This window comes from Sinohyriopsis cumingii, chromosome 2 (assembly GCF_028554795.1).
Source record: "Sinohyriopsis cumingii isolate HCF-2022 chromosome 2, ASM2855479v2, whole genome shotgun sequence".
Lineage (NCBI taxonomy): Eukaryota > Metazoa > Mollusca > Bivalvia > Unionida > Unionidae > Sinohyriopsis > Sinohyriopsis cumingii.
Window position 1 is genome coordinate 153747902 of NC_142962.1, and position 21940 is coordinate 153769841.

At 37.0% G+C, this 21940-nt stretch overlaps 1 protein-coding gene across 10 annotated transcripts in view; it reads right to left on the minus strand.

Annotated features, from left to right (window-relative positions):
- LOC149806135 (uncharacterized) overlaps nucleotides 1–21940 on the minus strand; it is a 248749-nt gene that overhangs the window by 73875 nt on the left and 152934 nt on the right. For 9 of the 10 annotated variants that reach the window (XM_089951036.1, XM_089951035.1, XM_089951031.1 and 6 more), the window contains exons 3-5: nucleotides 16445–16470; nucleotides 14589–14615; nucleotides 9733–9759 (exon numbers count right to left, since the gene is read on the minus strand). In XM_089951036.1, coding sequence (XP_089807162.1) covers nucleotides 9733–9759; nucleotides 14589–14615; nucleotides 16445–16470 — 80 coding nt within the window. The remainder of the gene's footprint in view (nucleotides 1–9732; nucleotides 9760–14588; nucleotides 14616–16444; nucleotides 16471–21940) is intronic. The other variant, XM_089951032.1, reaches the window with a different exon arrangement.

Here is a 21940-nt window from a genome sequence, read left to right on the forward strand (position 1 = left end):
AAGATGCTTCACTACGGAATGTAACGTAATGTACCGGAAACCCCTTTATGGTGACGAATTTCCAAATTATTTTTTCTTCAGCTTTTACCTTCGCTTTAAGTTGCATTTGATACTTATACAATATTCGTATTTAATTAAATATCAGTGTTTGACGTTAATCCGGATTTTATTGTCCCTTTCATCAAGAACAATGTACTCGTAACTGAAAAAAAAAAAAAATAAGCACAGAGTGTTTGCACCGTTATCAGGATCACGTAGCCTGCTGTTCTGAGATGACTTGATATTATGTAAAACAAATGTGAGATAGAAGCTGTCGTCAATCATGCAGTTTATTGACAAACTTGAAACGTAGTTTGACAGCAGGGCATAGCTTATTTTACATATTGCAAGGTACGGTGTACTACATTGCAAGGTACTATGTACTAAATTGCTTTTGTTGTTGTTGTGGGTTTTAACGCCATTTTTCAGCACACGATAGGCTATACATAGCGGCCAGTATTAATGGTGGAGGAAGAACCCGGAAAACCCGGAAAGAATTTCCGACCCACGAGAAGCTACTGGCAAGCTTTCTCACATGTCCACATTGGCTGAATCTTAGACTCGAACCGCCGCAGACAGAGGTGAGATGGCAGTGATCCGTAACGAAGAGCGCTTTAAACCACTCGGCCACTCGGGGCCCCCGTACTAAATTGCAAGGTACTATGTACTAAATTGCATGGTACTATGTACTAAATTGTAAGGTACGGTGTAGTACATTGTAAGGTACGGTGTAGTACATTGTAAGGTACGGTGTACTACATTGCAAGTTACGGTGTACTACATTGCAAGGTACGGTGTGCAAGGTACGGTGTACTACATTGTAAGGTACTATGGACTAAATTGCAAGGTACGGTGTACTACATTGTAAGGTACGGTGTAGTACATTGCAAGGTATCGTATACTACATTGCAAGGTACTATGTACTAAATTGCAAGGTACGGTGTGCAAGGTACGGTGTACTACATTGTAAGGTACTATGGACTAAATTGCAAGGTACGGTGTAGTACATTGTAAGGTACGGTGTAGTACATTGTAAGGTACGGTGTAGTACATTGTAAGGTACGGTGTACTACATTGCAAGTTACGGTGTACTACATTGCAAGGTACGGTGTGCAAGGTACGGTGTACTACATTGTAAGGTACTATGGATTAAATTGCAAGGTACGGTGTACTACATTGCAAGGTACGGTGTATTACATTGTAAGGTACGGTGTACTACATTGCAAGTTACGGTGTACTACATTGCAAGGTACGGTGTGCAAGGTACGGTGTACTACATTGTAAGGTACTATGGACTAAATTGCAAGGTACGGTGTACTACATTGCAAGGTACGGTGTACTACATTGCAATGTACTATGTACTAAATTGCAAGGTACTATGTACTAAATTGCAAGGTACGGTGTACTACAATGCAAGGTACGGTGAACTACATTGTAAGGTACGGTGTAGTACATTGCAAGGTACGGTATACTACATTGCAAGGTACGGTGTACTACATTGTAAGGTACTATGTACTAAATTGCAAGGTACGGTGTACTACATTGCAAGGTACGGTGTACTACATTGCAAGGTACGGTGTACTAAATTGCAAGGTACTATGTACTAAATTGCAAGGTACGGTGTATTACATTGTAAGGTACGGTGTACTACATTGCAAGGTACGGTGTACTACATTGCAAGGTACGGTGTACTACATTGCAAGGTACTATGTGCTACATTGCAAGGTACTATGTACTAAATTGCAAGGTGCGGTGTACTACATTGCAAGGTACGGTGTACTACATTGCAAGGTACGGTGTACTACATTGCAAGGTACTATGTACTAAATTGCAAGGTGCGGTGTACTACACTGCAAGGTACGGTGTACTACATTGTTAGGTACTATGTACTAAATTGCAAGGTACGGTGTAGTACATTGCAAGGTACGGTGTACTACATTGTAAGGTACGGTGTAGTACATTGTAAGGTACGGTGTGCAAGGTACGGTGTACTACATTGTAAGGTACTATGGACTAAATTGCAAGGTACGGTGTACTACATTGTAAGGTACGGTGTAGTACATTGCAAGGTATCGTGTACTACATTGCAAGGTACTATGTACTAAATTGCAAGGTACGGTGTGCAAGGTACGGTGTACTACATTGTAAGGTACTATGGACTAAATTGCAAGGTACGGTGTACTACATTGTAAGGTACGGTGTAGTACATTGTAAGGTACGGTGTAGTACATTGTAAGGTACGGTGTACTACATTGCAAGGTACGGTGTACTACATTGCAAGGTACGGTGTGCAAGGTACGGTGTACTACATTGTAAGGTACTATGGATTAAATTGCAAGGTACGGTGTACTACATTGCAAGGTACGGTGTATTACATTGTAAGGTACGGTGTACTACATTGCAAGTTACGGTGTACTACATTGCAAGGTACGGTGTGCAAGGGACGGTGTACTACATTGTAAGGTACTATGGACTAAATTGCAAGGTACGGTGTACTACATTGCAAGGTACGGTGTACTACATTGCAATGTACTATGTACTAAATTGCAAGGTACTATGTACTAAATTGCAAGGTACGGTGTACTACATTGCAAGGTACGGTGAACTACATTGTAAGGTACGGTGTAGTACATTGCAAGGTACGGTGTACTACATTGCAAGGTACGGTGTACTACATTGTAAGGTACTATGTACTAAATTGCAAGGTACGGTGTACTACATTGCAAGGTACGGTGTACTACATTGCAAGGTACGGTGTACTAAATTGCAAGGTACTATGTACTAAATTGCAAGGTACGGTGTATTACATTGTAAGGTACGGTGTACTACATTGCAAGGTACGGTGTACTACATTGCAAGGTACTATGTGCTACATTGCAAGGTACTATGTACTAAATTGCAAGGTGCGGTGTACTACATTGCAAGGTACGGTGTACTACATTGCAAGGTACGGTGTACTACATTGCAAGGTACTATGTACTAAATTGCAAGGTACGGTGTACTACATTGCAAGGTAGGGTGTACTACATTGTTAGGTACTATGTACTAAATTGCAAGGTACGGTGTAGTACATTGCAAGGTACGGTGTACTACATTGCAAGGTACTATGTACTAAATTGCAAGGTACGGTGTACTACATTGCAAGGTACGGTGTACTACATTGCAAGGTACTATGTACTAAATTGCAAGGTACGGTGTATTACATTGTAAGGTACGGTGTACTACATTGCAAGTTACGGTGTACTACATTGCAAGGTACGGTGTGCAAGGTAGGGTGTGCAAGGTACGGTGTACTACATTGTAAGGTACTATGGACTAAATTGCAAGGTACGGTGTACTACATTGCAATGTACTATGTACTAAATTGCAACGTACGGTCTACTACATTGCAAGGTACGGTGAACTACATTGTAAGGTACGGTGTAGTACATTGCAAGGTACGGTATACTACATTGCAAGGTACGGTGTACTACATTGTAAGGTACTATGTACTAAATTGCAAGGTACAGTGTACTACATTGCAAGGTACGGTGTACTACATTGCAAGGTACGGTGTACTAAATTGCATGGTACTATGTACTAAATTGCAGGGTACGGTGTATTACATTGTAAGGTACGGTGTACTACATTGCAAGGTACTATGTACTAAATTGCAAGGTGCGGTGTACTACATTGCAAGGTACGGTGTACTACATTGCAAGGTACTATGTACTAAATTGCAAGGTGCGGTGTACTACATTGTAAGGTACGGTGTACTACATTGTTAGGTACTATGTACTAAATTGCAAGGTACGGTGTAGTACATTGCAAGGTACGGTGTACTACATTGCAAGGTACGGTGTATTACATTGCAAGGTACGGTGTACTACATTGTTAGGTACTAGGTACTAAATTGCAAGGTACGGTGTACTACATTGCAAGGTACGGTGTACTACATTGCAAGTTACGGTGTACTACATTGCAAGGTACGGTGTGCAAGGTACGGTGTACTACATTGTAAGGTACTATGTACTAAATTGCAAGGTGCGGTGTACTACATTGCAAGGTACGGTGTACTACATTGCAAGGTACGGTGTACTACATTGTTAGGTACTATGTACTAAATTGCAAGGTACGGTGTACTACATTGCAAGGTACGGTGTACTACATTGCAAGGTACGGTGTACTACATTGCAAGGTACGGTGTACTACATTGTTAGGTACTATGTACTAAATTGCAAGGTACGGTGAACTACATTGCAAGGTACGGTGTACTACATTGCAAGGTACTATGTACTAAATTGCACGGTACTCTGCATTAAATTGCAAATAACAGTGCACTAAATTGCTAGCTATTGTGCAAGAAATAGTTACTGTGCACTAAATCGTCAGTTTCTGTGCATCAAACAGTTACTGTGTACTACAATTGCTGGTTACTGTGTACTAAAATTGAGAGTTATTGTTTATCATATAGTTAGAATGCACTAAATTGCTAGTTTAATGTGCACTACAACATTTTTGAAAGTGATATCTGCGGTGGGATTTCCATGACTAGTCATCGTTTTGCATGCGAACAATCTCTAATGTAAACGGATAAGACCCGGTTACATCATGTATCTCGATCTCAAGAACTTACATGAGTAGGCCAAGATACAACCAATACAATAGGCGAGTTCGCACGGGATGACACAAACACATACGCGAGTAGAACAACAACAGCGACCATAGATACTTCTTTGAAGTTGACTTGGTAACCCCGACTGACTGTATGACACCCACAATTATTATCGTCTGGCTCCAGAAGTGATGTCGGTGACCGACGAGTGGCGGTTACCGTACTAGTGTATGCAAGTGGGCGATTTTGGGGTGTTAATCCACCAATCTGTTTCCGAATATGCACCCGTCAACTATGTTTTTCACGTACTAAAACTGCAAGTGTATTTGGGGTTGCGGATGCGTGTGCTGCAAGTCCACCGGATGCTCCGGTTTCGTCAGCGTTGGTTAATATATACAATGCATACAGACCTGCGAACGTCCGCCAAGAACGAATTTGAAAAGGACTTCTTCAAGCTTAATGAACAATGCTGTGCTTGGGAAAACCATGGAAAATCTTCGAAAACAAATTCGCGTCGATCTTGTCCGAGACAGTGAAAAATTTACAGGTTGATTGCCGACCCGACGTTCGAGTCTTCAGTGCCAGACTCGCTGCAATAACCAGTGAAAAATCGAAACTAAAGCTAACAATGCCAATCTATGTTGGCGTAGTTTGTGATGGACATTTCCGAATTGCTAATGTACGAGTTATACTAGGTCGACAACGTCAAAACGCTGTATACTGACACAGGCTCGTTACTGATGTATAATACCAACGATGTCATATGCGCAAACATAGGCGAGGCATTGAACGCGTGTGAGTTTGACTGCAGCTGTTCAGCAAAGCCAGCCAGAAAGTGGTGGAGAAATTCATAGACGAGCACGCAGGCAAGCCCATCGAGGAAAACATGGGACTGCTAACCAAAATGCCATCGATCGTGTTTGCCGGAGGATTCAGAAAATACATCAAGAAGGCTAAAGGAGTGCCCCGATTTGTTGTGCAAATAGATCGCCGGGACAAAATGTATGTGGAATGTCTACGTGAGTGGTACAAATTAACAAACACGGTAAATCTTATTCGGTTAAATAAACATGACATGGATGTGTATCGTTGCACCAATGCACTAAGGTAAGTTCATCGCCACTGTATAACAAGCGATGGCTTTTTCTTAATGGAATCACCCCGAGCACGTGTGAATCCCATTAGCTTATCCTTTCTCTCGCCTAACTGCCCAGCTTGGTGATGACAGGGACTGTGTCCATGCTAGCGCCAGATGGTATCCCGTTGGTTTCCCCGGAAAATCGATTATAATTGAGACCGTAAATACATCGACTGACCATACCAGGTAAAAAACACGTTGTCACCTTTTTAACTACTAAGGGGCATACCGATACCGAAACTGACAGTGACTGATTGAATCTAGCGTGGGTGGCTGAGGCGTTAAAGGACCTAAGATGAGTCGGTGCTGAATTGCATCAACAGGTTTCAACCCCATTGCGCGTATGGTTTCATTATTCAGCGATGCTATATCTGACCCAAGTCGAGTCACGTATGTACGAGAGCGCTCTTCATGATCCTGCAGCAAATTTTTTTCCGCGTACTGGTGCCCGAACAATCGTTCGAAAAGTGTGTGGTTGAATCGTTCCACAATGGCCGGTTCACTTTGCACACGGACATGTCCATGACGAACCGGTACATACTAATATTTTACTAGCAATGCTTGGAACGACCTGCAGAGGTCATGCAGAGGTCATGTTAGCAGCGAATGTTCACGGATGCGTTTGAAGGCATTTGCGGCGTTTGGCGAATCTTGGCACATCAGCGGCTCGGCTCCTTTGTATCTTCTGGCAACATCAGTTGCAGTTAACGCATATTGCATGTACATTAACGTACTCGATCACGTGGAAGAAACAAAAGAACAGCTGGACAGCTTGGTTGGAATCGTTACATCAATCCTTTCACTGAAAAGTTTCCTTGCTGAGGGTAGGTAAATAAGCGACAACGCTTGTTTGGACAGTCACGCACGAGTGACCCCGTGGTTAACATTTGGTGCTCTCGCTAATTTTTCAACGGCTGTGTCACTCTTTCAGCTACAACGTGGGCTGATGTATATCGTGGTCAGTTTCGCGTCCATGTTTCTTTTACCAATGTGCATTACCTTCAAGTATAATCTTGGCCTTCACACCTCTTCTGACGATCCATCTGCCGATTCTTATTCCAGTGTGTTGAATTAAATGTATTCAAGCCATGGATGAGATTCACGTGGACGGGTTGACGAGCACGGATATTGCTTGTAGTTTTAACGCGAGATTTTGTCAATAACATGGAGCATCGACGCGATCTACAGGTTCTCCCCCAGGCTTCGGTGCAGTCCTATATCCAACCGTGATTTATGACGCCAGTGGTTGTATCCAGGTATATGCTTTTAGCCAGGATATTTACTCCACGGTGTTCCAGATAGTTTCGCTAAAGCAGCAGCCGCACAGCGGACATAAGTTCAAGACATTCTGACTCCACCATTACGTATTACAACCGGAGATGGACTTGCGGCACGTGTTTTCATGTGGTATTGCACACAATATGAATACAGTTTGATAAGTTATACAACAAGTGACGTTCAACATGACATCACTTGATAAAAAGATTCAAAATGGCATCATGAAATTAAAAATATTTAAGCGGCATTGTCTTATCTGCTTCGGTGAAGCTTCGGGTCCCCTTGCATGGCGACATGGTACCAAATTCGGTTCCCGCACTGATCATTGGCCCGACTGGGAAAGGTCAACAGTTGCTGAATTTCATCATGCGATGCTTAGCGTTTGATCTGTTATAACGCAGGGATGGATACAGCTTTTTTATATTTATCAATGACTTAGTTACATTTTTAAACAACAAAATGCTGATGCCTTCGAAATGCATCAAATTATTATTTTCCTTTTATTATTTACCAATGAGACTTGATTTAAATGTCTGCTGTATAGGGTGAAAACTTATTGTAAAAATAGGGAAATGAGGTAAATACTAATAAAACAAAAGTAATTAATATTTTATGTGGACATCAATGTCCAAAATATGTCAGTTTTTAATGGAAATTAGTCTGTATCATTGGCAGATAACTTAACATACTTAGGTGTTATTATAAGTTGCAACTGAAAATTTAATATCGGACACAGAAGATTTTTTGAAAAAGAGTAACAGACCGATGCATTCAGTCTTGATTGTCAGACTTAGCGTTTCATCAATATTTCAAACGTAAAAGTATTCCAATGTCAAGTTTGAAAAAGAAAGATAACATTTATTTTGTTGGAGAAATATGAAAGCCCCCGACCATATTTTGATGTATGTCTTGTCAAGTTGAAATTGCGTTAGTAAGATTTGGAAAGACAGGTGAAAAAAAGAAACTTTATGGTTTGTAATCAAACTGAAGAAGAATATGACTTTTTAATTCTGACATGTATTCTAAATCATCTTGAAGATGAGCATCACTCTTTACTGTCCTACCTTCGGTCAATATACAAATTTATCACAACGATGTTTACATACTAATCCTAAATTTCGAAAAAAAAAATAAATAAACTAACCAATTTATTGACTAGAAAAATTCAAAGTTTGCATTTATAGATCCGAGAGAGACGTTGATAGGTGTATAGCTGATTGGTTGCACTTCCCGTTGTACATATACTGTAAATATGACTTACTACGACTAGATGACAGTTTTGCACTTTGTGCCAATAAAGAACGTGAAACTTGAAGGAAGAACATACAAAGTCGTATATGCCTCACAGACATATTCTATATTTTAATACATAGCTTTTGATCATATTTTATTTTTCATCAGAAGGCAAGGTTTCATACCGCCAAAATCCATCATAATCACGATGAAGAATTTATTTTGAGCACACCAGTCTGATGGATTTGCCGTAAGGGCTATCATGATAGTAACCAGAGTCGGATGGATTTGCCGTAAGGGCTATCATGATAGTAACCAGTGCTTCATATTGCTGGCCACGATGTAAATTTGAAAAGACTATTTTAGCTCAGTGTTTCTCTCTTGCTGTTTATTGTGGCGTCAATGCATGATTTCATGCAATATATGCAAATGGAGGATTCTAGTGCAGAAACACCTGCGCTATCCGGGTTTGGGATTGTATTTTGGAATACAATGTACTTGAACGGCTGTCCATTTTGTGTTCTTGTGTTTTTACCAAATTTTCTCTGCAAGTTATCATGTAAGTCAAACCGGTCCAATCATGGCGCTGTTCATTATTGCAATAAGCACGACATATTAACCTCACCTTTAATATAAAATTTCTCCGATTTTTTTATCATAAGTTCTTTATAGGGTTGAAAATCGCGAGTTGTAGAGACTTTTAGGCAATGTGGAGAGGGTGGTTAATGTGACTATTCCACTGAATGGTGTGGGTGTGTGTGTGTGTGTGTGTGTGTGTGTGTGTGTGTGAGAGAGAGAGAGAGAGATATTTTAGGTTTAGATAGGCAACGTGAGAGTCTCTGAAAGATATTTCTGTAACAAACTATAAGAGATATGATTATCATCAAATCCTTAACTCTTATTGATTAATTATGTAAGTATAATGTAAGGGTGGCTAGCCGTCTTCAGTAATTTCCAGTTCCAATCATATTATTTTACTCATACTTATCATTTATCATAATGAATAAGTACAAAAGAGCACGCACCTCGACAAATATTTAAAAGTTTTGTATGGGATGAAGGTTGGTCATACAAACCAATTATTTACTCCCCTCACCCCCATCCAAAAATAGTTTAAAAAAACAGAAATCATCAAAACCTTTTATAAAATCTTTTTTTGGGTGGTGACTGGGGTAACGAGCAAGTAAATTATCATTTGGGAAAGTACACTTTTTAAATATTCATACCTTTGGTCCAAGAGGGTCTTCTTTACCCTAGAAAATGAAGACCGAATGGGTGCGGGCTCGAGTCCTACTATCGTACTAGACTGGGCAAGCTGTTGTGGTGTGTTCTTGAGCAAGACACTTCACTCCAATTGCCTCGGAACTAAATAATATACTTGTTATTGCTGTGTCGTAATGCAACAAGCCAAACGAAATAACCCTTGAAGAATAGAAAAAATGTTGCATACCTTTGATCCCAGAGAGCCGTCTTTGCCCTGGAAGAATAGAAAAATGTAACATATAATTCACTTAATATAAGGTGATGCATTGAAATATCGCTGAGGTTTTTGTATCGGCTTATGGCTCATTCCATAGCTTCAAACGTTTTCCTGATTATATAATTTTTCAAGATAATAAGAAAAGAAAAGTTATTAAACAAGACGCTACTTTAAAATAATTGATTCAACATTGTTTGAATTAAAATGTACATTATTTCAAACCTTCAACATCATAACCTCTATACTACGTCCATAATCTTGATATTTATGTTTGTACTACCTAATAAAATATTGTCGCCATGTGTTTTCTTTTCTTTTAAGTGAGTCTGGTGTTAGTGCAAACTGGCTCTGTATAGGCCATATTTAAATGGATTAGATTAATGTTCGTCCTTATTGGTGACTGCCTTGTCTGCTGTAAATTACCATTAATGTCGAGACCTATATGTCTGTCTGTCTATATGTCTGTCTGTCTGACTGTCTGTCTATATGTATGCATGCATGCATGCATGTATGTATGTATGTATGTATGTATGTATGTATGTATGTATGTATGTATGTATGTATGTATGTATGTATGTATGTATGTATATGTTCTTTCGTATGTATGTATATGTGACATATGAATCCGTAGTTACCTGATGAGGTCCGAAATAGTGGAAGCTCAAATTCATATATATTTCCCATTTCGATTTCAACCACAGAATCATATTTAATGACGGTTATTGTTTCACAGGGTGCTTTAATCTTGAGACGCAGTTAAGGTATGCACCTACCAATTAAGGTGTTTGCTAGTACTCAGGACCTTTATAAGGATATGCTGCTGCCAGGTAATAGGTCAGACAGGGTTAATTTGTTAAGAAATAATATTACGTGATTTTCAGGATAAATTCAGTTTTGTAATTATACCGATAAATACGATGGAAACACATGGATACACAAAAGAACTTACCGACAAAGGACGCAATACTTGGCAGATAGACACACGCAGAAACAGCGGGACATGAGAAACTTGAAGGGGGTGTGACTTAAAAGATAGACGGAGAGGCAGGGAAATGAAAAGGCACGCAGGCTGTGGACAAAAAGACACAGATAAGATAAACTATGGAGTCAGCCAGTATGGCAAGGAATGTAGATGATTTGCACTGTTTTAATTAAACAAAACCTCTACACTCAAACACACATAGATAAAACAAAAACCTACCTTAATGCCGGGAAGACCACGCACGCCAATGCGTCCCTGAAATTCAAATATCGTCGAAGACTAATAGGCACAGTTTGGAAGCACTTCCCAGATCGCTATTATAAGTGTATGTAAAGCGAAAGAAAGGATGAACAAAATACACAAACTGGTCTAAGCCATCACCAAAATGTATTCATGAAGACATTCGTTTGAAGTCATACGTGCAAATTATTATAGCTGTCTTCATGGAACTGCGAGACCTACTTTTTCTGCATATTTCGTCAAATGGATTCATCATTTAAGTTTTCAATGGAGGCTTCTGCGGCTTTCATATAATTCTAACTTCAACCTTACATTTTAAATGTAAATCAAAACTAAACTACAAGGATTCTACAATGTTTAGTAAATATGCCAAAATGATACAAACCCATTAAAAACGTCTTCAGTTACATTAGAATGATATAAAGAAATTAAGGAAACGCAGCAAAATTTTAAAATATTTCCCGGATTAAGACTTTTAATTGAAAAAGAAAATGTACTCTTCATTTGAATATCTTCATAATAATTTAAAGCATTAATCTAAACTAGACTCAAATATAATTCTATATAAATCTACCTAAGCCATTGAAGCTTATATGCAAGGAAGACCAAAAGCAAATGAAACTATAAACTTGATTATCGGGTTCCTGGGTAAAAAGAAGCTCCTCTTTTACGTAAATTAATTAAACCCAGTCAGCGCAAAATGTTTGGGACTTATCTCGTTGAAGATGATCCAGGGGAAAATAAATAAATCATAAATACTTGCTTTAAATACATCGTTTGGAAATATATCCAGTCAACAGATGTGACGATATGTTTTAGAAACAAATTAATGTCGACATTCAACTTTCGTTCAGGCAGGTCTTACTTGTATTGTCTCAATTTTGCGCTAACTAGGATGGAAAGGAACGTGGAGACAATATCTAGGAACGAGACGCCACAATATTAACATTTCAAAGAAACCCGAAACTAATGATTTCATCTCGAAGAGTTTTCATGTATATTTTCTGATATGTCTAAAGATGATTTTCTGATGCACTTAAAACGTCCAAAACAAATTTAGTGCTACTCCCAATGACTTTACATCCCCCAAATATTTAAATCATATAATTAGTATCAATGACAACATATTCAATTGTATACCAAGAATCAGTCACGAAGGTTATAGTTACAACTAATTTAAGATTCTAGTACAGATCTGTAGATATTTAAGAAAATAAAATGTGGCGTCTCTTACCTCATGGTATTGCCCAAAGCCATTACTGGTTATACATATAAACTGGTCAATGCAAAAGCGTCCTTTTGCGAAAAGAAAATCATAATGTGGCAAAAATGTTGAAAACTGTAGCTTTAGATGATTTATGAATACAGCACTCATATACTAAAGCATTAAAATAGCTTTGGAAGATGGTACCGTCTGAAGAAACACAAAACTTTTGTAAATTTCTGTTTCAAATTTTGATGCAGTCATTAATAAAAAGGCAGAACCTTAAAATATTAAACCTATACACAAATGAGTGTGTGTGTGATTTGGATTTTCATCCTAGCTTTTAACAATTTTTTAGTCATCTCGCTATGATGTCTGCAGCGTATCAGTTTATAGTGATGTAGACATGTAGCATAATGTCCCGCCCAGTCACATTATCCTGACACCAGGCCGACCAGTGCAAACACTGATACTAATAGGAGCCGAGCGAGGCAGATGTTAGTACCATTATTAAAAGTCTTTGGTATAACTCGGCCGGGGTTCGAACCCACAATCTCCACATCTGAGGCGGACGCTCCAACCATTAGGCCACCGGAGCGGTATACACAAATGAAATGTATGAACATAAATATGACGATATATTTAAGTAGAAGTTGTGAACTCAAAAATGTAATCGTTCATGCAGGATAGTTTCACGAAATTATATTGTTGCATCGTTTAAATATTTTAATGCAATGTTGTCTAAGTGATTGTGAAGGATAACATAGACCAGGGCAGGATCGGCCAGGAGGGGGGCTTCCGGGATTTCCTGACACCCCAATCCCCGCCTAAAGAAAAACGTACACATACCCAAATGTACAGTCATTTGTCACTTGAGCAGCGTGTTACTCTTGCGCATGTTTATTGGGTTATTATGCACACACTGAGTAAATAGACAGATAGACATTTGCTTTGGTGCCCATTCGAGGAAAGTCAGGGCTCTTTTGAAATTTTGGAACCACCCACCACCACTTGACCTGATCCGGCCATGTAGGCACATTTTCATATTTTTAATTAAGTTTCACCATAATACTGAATGACGTTCAGACAGTAGAGATAAATTTTTCCCTCGATTTAGAAAAAAATACAAGATATTTAGACTGACCGCCATAAAAAAGAAACATTTGTCCAAAGAAGATATTATGTATATTTAATTTAATTGTTTATTTGTTACTTACCGTAATTTATTTGATATTTTTCATTACATGCTATTGTTATGAAACATTGTATGCTGGACTTGGCCTTGTCCAAAATTGAGTTAATTTCTGCTTGACCTGAGTGACTTTTTAAAATAATTGTTATTTAATTTTATGAAAATAACTAAAACATAGCTAAATTATTCTCTGTGTTTATGGACTTAATATCAGGATCTTTATTAATAGACGAAGTAAATATGTTTATTTGGGTCGAGGTTTTGGACTTTTCTAAGCGAATTTTACAGGTTATGGTTTTGATTTTATAAACATCAGGATCATTCTAGGTTATTTTCCAATAGGTAATGGTTTTATTTAGAAAATGCTAATTGTGACGATGTCAAGTAGAGAACTATGTAATCTTGTAATTGTGAGGACTTGGTCATTGGTGCTTTAACATCTATCACTTTTAAGTTTTATTATATGTTGTGACTAGTATTTTGATTATTTTGGGATGGAATTGTTCTTGTTCAAATTATTGAATTCAAGTGATTATTTTCTCTGGAAATACAAAAGTGTTCTAATAAAATTCTTGGATAGAGACATTCATCGGAATTTATAGTATATTCAGAAATGAAATTATATTTCTGTGATTCAAAACAGACTGTTGACAGATCAACACTTCCATAAGCTATCACAGTATCACAGATACGTCATCGCCTTCAGTTTTGGATCTCTTCGGGACTTGTGCTGAGTTTTATTCAGGACTTTATATTATTAGGAATTGTGTCTGTAATTCTTGGATTATTTTGGGATTTAATTCGCAATACCGTAAGTTCTCATTTCTCATTTTCACATTGTATTCTAGTGAAATAAATATATTTGTTAAATTTTACTTAGCTTGTTGTCTTTCACTCTTTTATTTTACTTATTTTAAGAGCAAAGACTCGTAACACTATTGACACATATCGTAGAGTAACTTACACACACACACACACACACACACACACACGCAGACACACACAAAGAACACACACACACACACACACACACACATACACACGCAAGCATACACAAGAAAATTGTGCACATGAGGAATAAAGAAAAGAATTTTGAACGTTGCTGTATTCATATACCACCAAAAAAGGCTCTAGGGGGTGATTAAAATGAAAATTTTTAAAGCAAAGCAAATATTTAGCACAAATTCAATTCAGCGTTTAATCAGTACCGGAAAACCATTTTCACCCTGAGGACCCTGAAAAGAAATGGTATCGGCTTGAAAAATGATTCACTAGTAACTTATCTAATAAAAAGTAGAGTTTGGCCATTTTATGCCATTCTAGAAGTTTATCGAACAGAAAGTAGAGTGTGATTATTTTATACCATTTACAATGTGATAAGAAATCAAATTGAAGGCAAGCAAAATTACAACAAACAATTTAATAACACAAGATCAAATGTTATTCCTCTACGGTGTGTACATGGTGTTTAAATTTTGGATGTGCAGTTAACATACTTTTCATTTCAATCCATGTCAGCTTTAACACTACGTGTGAATGGTGACAAAATTATCTTTAAAAAGAATATTCAGGATCATTCTTGGTATATTTAGAAAATGCGCAAAAGTGATCCCGGTGTGGAACACTGTCAATAGGAAATGAAACGGTCATCTACATACTCGACGTCAATATCGGTGTACCTCATTTGTAATGCCAGTTATATCAAACACACAGCACGTGTTGTATTATTGGCCCATCTTAGCGTACATGCTCAACTTAAATGTGAAATGTACTGATACAACCTTTTAAATTCTGGTATTGTCACTAAATCACATGGTGTGCTCTTGACCTTTGCCTAGCAGGCATGTGAAACGTCTTCCAGGGCACGTGACGGATAGTAACTTTTAAATAAACCGAAATGATTTGAAAATGACTAGATTAAACTAGGTCTCATGTACAAAGCCAGCGTCGGTTGCGCATGTCTGTTATAAAGTTTCTCATTGTGTCTTCAATATACCCATAATATTAAGAGAGGTGGACGAGGGGCACGGTGACTAGTGATTACTTGAGTAATAAAGCCTAGTTTACCATTGCAAAAATCCTTTACGTTTTAGCGTGTCACCCTAATATGTGACGTAACGTCTTATTGGTTGTTGAATTTTCATTAAACACTCTTTAATTGTATAAACTGTTACAAAGCTGACGTTTAACGGATTTGATGTGAAATTTGATCTCATAAGACGGCACTTGAACGTTTGAAGTAATATACCGCTGAGGGACGAGTTATAACGAGCACACGTTTCATCGAATAAGCTTTCCAGATGAGATGGTATGAGTCGCGCACTAAACGTTCGTGTCAAATATGAAGATACTAGACTTGTCTGTGATTTTCCGTTCGAACCAGGCACACTCATTAGGTATTCCAACCAACATCTAGTGATGATACAGTATTTCATTGATGGTACAGTATTCCATTGATGATACAGTATTTCATCTTGATGATACAGTATTCCATCGATGATACATTATTCCATTGTGATAAAGTATTCCATTGATTATACAGTATTCCATTATGATACAGTATTCCATTATGATACAGTATAGTAGTCCATTGCGCTTTGGTAAACTGTCTTTGATAAGAGGTTTTAGAGATGACATGCAACTAGCTTACACTTGTGGTGACCATGCAACTGAAAGTTGGAAGGTGGTATGTTGACTTAATATAGTTCGTCAGTTACTATGTAGTGATGATTATGTAAATGAGAAATGTTTTATCAAAGTACAGCGTACGCTTCCACCACAATACGCCTCAACACCTAAGAGCTTCGTTACACTACTTTAAGACCTTGATTTTATGGCCGTGTGGAAATAGTGCCAAAACATTCATAAGCATTTTATGCGTTAGAAGAAATCGCTTGTTAACACCATAAACATGATTCTATCCTATGCTTCTCCACCTCCCCCCCCCCCCCCGTCAGTTTAAGGAGAGAAATGCTGAAAGCATTGAACATAAACGATCAGAATCTGATACAAATTTGCTTCGAGGGAGGTTTCATCATTTTTAAAATTAATTGTGGACACTCACCGGATCTCCCTTGTCTCCTTTTGGCCCTGGAATTAAAACAATAAAAGATAATTAGTTATATTTTTTAACAAATGTGATTGCTGTCAAAGAAAAAAAGAAAGAACATTGAACACTGAAATCGAAAGACCCCTCAATCCATGTCAAGAAACTTAATACTTATGTTAATCTGATGGTCAGGACCGATATATCTATGTCGTACTGTATGAGAGGACACATATATATGTCGTACTGTATGAGACGACACATATCTATGTCGTACTGTATGAGATGACACATATCTATGTCGTACTGTATGAGATGACAAAGAACTATGTTATACTGTATTATATGACAAAGATCTATGTCGTACTGTAAGAGATGGCACATATATATGTCGTGCTGTATGAGATGCAAAGATCTATATCGTGCTGTATGAGATGGCAAAGATCTATGTCGTACTGTAAGAGATGACAAAGAACTATATCGTACTGTAAGAGATATGTCGTACTGTAAGAGATGAAAAAGATATATGTCGTACTGTATGAGATGACAAAGAACTATGTCGTACTATAAGAGATGACAAAGATATATGTTGTACTGTATGAGATGACACATATCTATGTCGTACTGTATTAGATGACAAAGAGCTATGTCCTTCTGTAGGAGATGACAAAGATCTATGTCGTTCTGTATGAGATGACAAAGACCTATGTCGTACTGTATTAGATGACACATATCTATATCGTACTGTATGAGATGACAAAGAACTATGTCGTACAGTAAAAGATGAAAAAGATCTATGTCGTACTGTATGAAATGACACATATCTATTTCGTACTGTATTAGATGACAAAGAGCTATGTCATACTGTATTAGATGACAAAGAACTATGTCGTACTGTATGAGATGACAAAGATCTATGTCGTACTGTATGAGATGACAAAGATCTATTTCGTACTGTATGAGACGACAAAGATCTATGTCGTACTGTATGAGAGGACACATATCTATGTCGTACTTTATGAGAGGACAAAGATCTATGTTGTACTTTATGAGAGGACACATATCTATGTCGTACTGTATGAGATGACAAAGATCTATGTCGTACTTTATGAGAGGACACATATCTATGTCGTACTTTATGAGAGGACACATATCTATGTCGTACTGTATGAGATGACAAAGAACTATGTCGTACAGTAAAAGATGACAAAGATCTATGGCGTACTGTATGAAATGACACATATCTATTTCGTACTGTATTAGATGACAAAGAGCTATGTCATACTGTATTAGATGACAAAGAACTATGTCGTACTGTATGAGATGACAAAGATCTATGTCGTACTGTATGAGATGACAAAGATCTATGTCGTACTTTATGAGAGGACACATATCTGTGTCGTACTGTATGAGAGGACACATATCTATGTCGTACTTTATGAGAGGACAAAGATCTATGTCGTACTTTATGAGAGGACACATATCTATGTCGCACTGTATGAGAGGACACATATCTATGTCGTACTTTATAAGAGGACACATATCTATGTCGTACTGCATGAGATGACACAGATCTATGTCGTACTGTATTAGATGACACACATCTATTTCGTACTGTATGAGATGGCAAAGATATATGTCGTACTGTATTATATTGCAAAGATCTATTTCGTCTTGTATGAGAGGACACACATCTATGTCGTACTGTATGAGATGACAAAGATATATTTCGTACTGTATGAGATGACAATGATCTATGTTGTACTGTATGAGATGGCAAAGATCTATGTTGTACTGTATTATATGAAAAAGATCTATGTTGTACTATATTAGATGACTAATATATACATCGTGGTGTAGGATATGACATATCTATACTATATTGTATGAGATTACAGAGATCTATATGGTACTGTAGGAGATGACAAAGAGCTATATCGTACTGTGGGAGATGACACATATGTATATCGTACTGTAGGAGATGACAAAGATCTATATCGTACTGTAGGAGATGACACATATGTATATCGTACTGTAGGAGATGACAAAGATCTATATCGTACTGTGGGAGATGACACATATGTATATCGTACTGTAGGAGATGACAAAGATCTATGTCGTACTGTATGAGATGACAAAGATCTATGTCGTACTTTATGAGAGGACACATATCTGTGTCGTACTGTATGAGAGGACACATATCTATGTCGTACTTTATGAGAGGACAAAGATCTATGTCGTACTTTATGAGAGGACACATATCTATGTCGCACTGTATGAGAGGACACATATCTATGTCGTACTTTATAAGAGGACACATATCTATGTCGTACTGCATGAGATGACACAGATCTATGTCGTACTGTATTAGATGACACACATCTATTTCGTACTGTATGAGATGGCAAAGATATATGTCGTACTGTATTATATTGCAAAGATCTATTTCGTCTTGTATGAGAGGACACACATCTATGTCGTACTGTATGAGATGACAAAGATATATTTCGTACTGTATGAGATGACAATGATCTATGTTGTACTGTATGAGATGGCAAAGATCTATGTTGTACTGTATTATATGAAAAAGATCTATGTTGTACTATATTAGATGACTAATATATACATCGTGGTGTAGGATATGACATATCTATACTATATTGTATGAGATTACAGAGATCTATATGGTACTGTAGGAGATGACAAAGAGCTATATCGTACTGTGGGAGATGACACATATGTATATCGTACTGTAGGAGATGACAAAGATCTATATCGTACTGTAGGAGATGACACATATGTATATCGTACTGTAGGAGATGACAAAGATCTATATCGTACTGTGGGAGATGACACATATGTATATCGTACTGTAGGAGATGACAAAGATCTATATCGTACTGTAGGAGATGACACATATGTATATCGTACTGTAGGAGATGACAAAGATCTATATCGTACTGTAGGAGATGACACATATGTATATCGTACTGTAGGAGATGACAAAGATCTATATCGTACTGTAGGAGATGACAAAAAAGAACAAATAATATTGAAACGAAGAAATATAATATGGGATAGAAAGGGAAGAGGAAAATCTCAACAATGAAAGTACAGAAGTGGTTATTTATATATTGTTGGTACCGTTAATGTATGCCATTACTATATGGATGTTAATGTATGATATCACTATATTGATGTTCATGTATGCTATTTTTATTGATGTTAATGTATGCTATTATTATATTAATGTAAATTTAGGTTATTATTATATTGATGTTAATGTATGTTATAATTATAATAATGTAAATGCATGTTATTATTATATTAATGTAAATGCATGTTATTATTATATTGATGTACATTTATGCTATTATTACACTGATGTTAATGTATGTTATTATTATATTAATATAAATGTATGTTATTATTATATTGATGTTAATGTTTGTTAGTATTATATTAATGTATTTTGCTATTATTATATTACTGTAAATGTTTGTTGTTATTAGTGTAAATGTATGTTATTATTATATTGATGTTAATGTATGCACTTACTATATTGATGTTAATGCATACTATTATTCTGTTGATGTTAATGTATGCTATCATTAAATTGAATTTCTGGGTAACATTTCGTGACTTTATGAGGAAGGTGCAAAGGCAATGTACTACGTAGCTTTCAAACTCTTAATTTGGTTTCAAAAACATTGTTGTCTGTGGAACATTTACCCTCGCTAGATATATCACTTTTTTCAGTCACATTGTTCCGAATATTTTGCATCTACGTCATCTTTCTCATCCATTTTGAAATCTTCGAAAACTGAATTTTGTCATTTTCATGTCAGGTATTATATGCAACTCGCTAATTCATATAATCCCCTAATCCAATATAAATTCCGTTTAAAATCTGAACCTTGCTTCTCTTGATTATTAGATAAACTTAATACGTAGGATTTACATATTAAAAATATTTTTTGATATCCGTTTGCAGGCAAAAAATATAATGACTATTACATTAGAAATATACGAGAACTCACAGAAATATTAACTACTTTAAAGTCTTCGTTAAGTTAAGCGTATGACCCTTAAATTCAACAACAAAACGTTAAAGACAACCATTTTTTTAGATGGCACATTGATTTTACATTTCGTTTTATTGCTTTCTTTTTGTGTTGTTTTTGTTGTTGTTTCCTTTTTAAGAAACAATTTTTCAACATTTTGAGGCTGGACGATTGATTTTGTTTTACAAATGGTTTAAAGGGAGACTCTATTCGTGGAAATCAAAGAAAAAGAGCGACAAAATGTTGAACAGGTAGGCCTACATGTTAAACGCAGTCAGTTATTGGCCATATGGAATGATGACGGTTATACCCTTTTCGTTGATTTTCCCTCAATCCTACTATCTCTAGCATTTTGGGGAATATAAAAAATAAACTTCGGCTCTACTTCTTCGTAGTAATTTGTAGAAAAATCGTTGATTTTGTTATCGATAAAAGAAACCGAAAGTTGTTCGGACAACCTCGGCTATTTTATGAGACTGAATTGACCGAGAATGATGAAGAAGCTGTTTAAAAAAATGGAGTTAAATTCATCTGTAACGTTTCGGTCAATCACTGTTTCGTAAATAGCCGAACTGGTCCGAATTGCAGCTATCGGCATACATTCAATGTATGATCCGGTGGATTCACCGAGGAGATGTTATGATTTTATTTTCTAATGCACAACAATCAAAACATTCTCTAGACTTTTTTAATGGAAAATTGCATCGGATATATATACGACATAACAAGAGGTATCTCGCTGAGAAATGACTGAGAAATCAGCCAAATACTTCGTCGCAAGCCACGGGTAACAATTCGCTACGTTCCATTATTACCAGTGTCGCCATGTAAAGAGGTTTCCTTGTTTTTCGTGAATATGCATACGCTTGCTCTACCGATCACTTCGAGCGTGAATAACGCAACATTTTCTTTCACGCTGTTTGAATGAACCAATCAATGTTTCACTTCCAAGCTCAGCACATCATGTTGTTGATGACGTATATTTGTTTATTAGTACTCTTGAAAGAAATCTCAGCAAAGGCAACCCCGAATGGAGCGTAACGGATTATCGCCCGTGGCTTGCGACGATAAACCAAAATACTGCGTAAGGCAAGATAGTGTGTCTATAAAGCATCTTAATAACTGTAAGCAATTTGTCGCACGAGTTAAGAAGAAAGTTTATCATAAGCTCAGAAGTTCTAAACACAAACCGACGTGTTCCTGTCAAGACGAAATCTCCATCGATTGATAGCGTTAAAAATAAATAAATCAATGCAATCTATTCAGTCATAGTTGACAGAAATACAAGTACAATAACCGAAACAGATTTGTTTTTACTCTTTAAGATCACAACTCAAAATATAAATCAACTCGAAAAAAATCACTGCATGTGTTTATATTTTCAGACTTAATGAGATACAACTATCGATTTGGACCGCTGTCTAGCTTGCATATAGTGAAAGTTAGAGGA